The sequence below is a fragment of the Neopelma chrysocephalum genome, unplaced genomic scaffold (genome assembly GCF_003984885.1).
Source record: "Neopelma chrysocephalum unplaced genomic scaffold, ASM398488v2 Primary Assembly neopelma1_95446, whole genome shotgun sequence".
Taxonomy (NCBI): Eukaryota; Metazoa; Chordata; class Aves; order Passeriformes; family Pipridae; genus Neopelma; species Neopelma chrysocephalum.
The window spans coordinates 6,853-9,252 of NW_020924119.1; the positions used below are offsets into that span (position 1 = coordinate 6,853).

General features: G+C 53.9%; 1 protein-coding gene across 1 annotated transcript in view; it reads right to left on the minus strand.

The window, feature by feature from the left end:
* LOC113980862 (EVI5-like protein) overlaps positions 1-2,193 on the minus strand; it is a gene marked incomplete at its 3' end in the record, with an annotated part of 9,041 nt that extends 6,848 nt beyond the window's left edge. The window contains exons 1-3 of the mRNA XM_027708081.1: positions 2,127-2,193; positions 1,867-2,033; positions 667-856 (exon numbers count right to left, since the gene is read on the minus strand). Coding sequence (XP_027563882.1) covers positions 667-856; positions 1,867-2,033; positions 2,127-2,168 — 399 coding nt within the window. The remainder of the gene's footprint in view (positions 1-666; positions 857-1,866; positions 2,034-2,126) is intronic.
* Between the last annotated feature and the right edge of the window lie 207 nt (positions 2,194-2,400).

Below are 2,400 nucleotides of genomic sequence, written 5' to 3' on the forward strand. Positions count from 1 at the left end.
GGGCACATGAGGGGACATGAGAGGACACGGGGGACACAGGAGGACACAGGGGAACATGGGGGAACATGGGGTGGGTCACAGGGGCTCGGCGGGACACAGAACCCACCCCAGCCCAGATCCTGTTGGACAAATCCACCCCAAACCATGTCCTGTTGGACAAATCCACCCAAAACACCACCCAGCCAGGGTCCCGCGGCACAAACCCAGCCCAAAGTGTGTCCTTTTGGGTAAATCCACCCCAAAAACATCCTGTTGGACAATTCCACCCCCAAACACCACTCAACCCATGTCCCATTGAACAAATCCACCCCAAAACATGTCCCTTTGGGTAAATCCACCCCAAAATACATCCTGTTGGACAAACTCACCCCAAACACGTCCCAGTGGGTAAATCCACCCCAAAAACGTCCCTTTGGACAAATCCACCCCAAACACGTCCCGTTGGACAAACCCACCCCAATCCCCATCCCTTTGGACAAACCCAACCCAAACCATGTCCCATTGGGTAAATCCTCCCTAAAACACCACCCAACCCATGTCCCACTGGACAAACCCACCCCAAACCATGTCCCATTGGACCAATCAACCCCAAACACGTCCTGTTGGACAAACCCATCCCAAACACGTCCCGTTGGACAAACCCACCCCAGCCCCGTTCCCCGGCACCTTGAGCAGCTTCTCCTTCTTCCTCCTCCACTCGTCCCACTCGTTGACGATGCGGCCCCAGAGGATCCAGGTGTCCTCCTCCAGGTGGCTGAGGTTGGAGGAGGCCGAGGAGCTGGAGACCAGCGAGGAGCCGCTGTTCCGCCGAGACCCGTTCATGGAGCGCATCGACTTCGAGTCGGCCTCCAGCAGCCTGGGGGGACACAACAGCCCCAAACACGGAGTTATTGCCTCACACGGCCCCAAAAATGGAGATATTCCCACCAAAAATGGGGATATTCCCACCAAAATGGAGATATTCCACCAAAACGGAGATATTCCACCCAAAAATGGAGATATTCCACTGAAAATGGAGATATTCCACAGGAAATGGAGATATTCTACCAAAAATGGAGATATTTCACTGAAAATTGAGATATTCCACAGGAAATTGAGATATTTCCCCCAAAAATGGAGATATTCCCACCAAAAATGGGGATATTCCACAGAAAATGGAAGTGTTCCATAGAAAATGGAGATATTCCACCCAAAAATAGAGACATTCCACCAAAATGGAGATATTCCCCCCAAAATGGAGATATTCCCCCCAATATGGAGACATTCCACAAAAATGGAGATATTCCACCCGAAAATGGAAATACTCCACAGAAAATTGAGATATTCCACTGAAAATGGAGATATTCCACAGGAAATGGGGATGTTCCACCAAAAATGGAGATATTCCACAGGAAATGGAGATATTCCCCCCAAACATCCCAAAGAAGGAGATACTCCCCCAAAAACACACCAAACCTTGAGATATTCCCACAAAACCACGCCCAAGGAGGAGGGATTCCCCAAAAGGAGCCCCAGAAAATGGAGATATTCCCCAAAACAGCCCCAAAAATGGAGATATTCCCCCAATTAGCCTCCAAAATGGAGATATTCCCACAAAATAGCCCCCAAAATGGAGATATTCCCCCAAATAGCCCCAAAAATGGAGATATTCCCACAAAATAGCCCCAAAATGGCAATATTCCCCAAAACACCCCCAACCTCCTGAGATATTCCCCCAAACCCACCCCGAAGGAGGGGAGATTCCCCACCAAGAGCCCCAGAGAACGGAGATATTCCCCCAAACCAGCAAAATTGCCCCCAACAAACGAGATCCGTGGATTTTCCACCCAATCCCCCCCCAGATCCAAGGAAAGCGGGGTCCCTGACCGGTTCTGCTCCTCCAGCTTGGCCAGCAGCTCCAGCTCGTCGGGGCTCAGGTTCTCCGAGTCCGAGGTCGGGGATCCCGCGGGCGCCGACGCCGACGCCGGGGCCTCGTGGTTCGATGCCGGGCCCTCATGGTTTGATGCCAGGCCCTCGTGGCTCAAGGCCGGGCCCTCGTGGTTCGATGCTGGGCCCTCATGGCTCGATGCTGGGCCCTCGTGGCTCAGGGCCGGGCCCTCATGGCCCTCGTGGTTCGATGCCGGGCCCTCGTGGCTCGACGAGTCCGGGCTGGCGGCCGGCGAGGCCATGGCGGCTGCGGGGCCGGGGCTCACCTGGGGGGGGCAAAAATCTCCTTAAAATCCCATGTTCAGCCCATTTTTCCCTCAGCCTGAGGGGATCCCAGGGGCCTCACCTGGGGGGACAAAAACAGCCTGAAAATCCCACGTTCAGCCCATTTTTCCCTCAGCCTGAGGGGATCCCAGGGGCTTCACCTGGGGGGGCAAAAATCTCCTTAAAATCCCACAGTTCAGCCCATTTTCC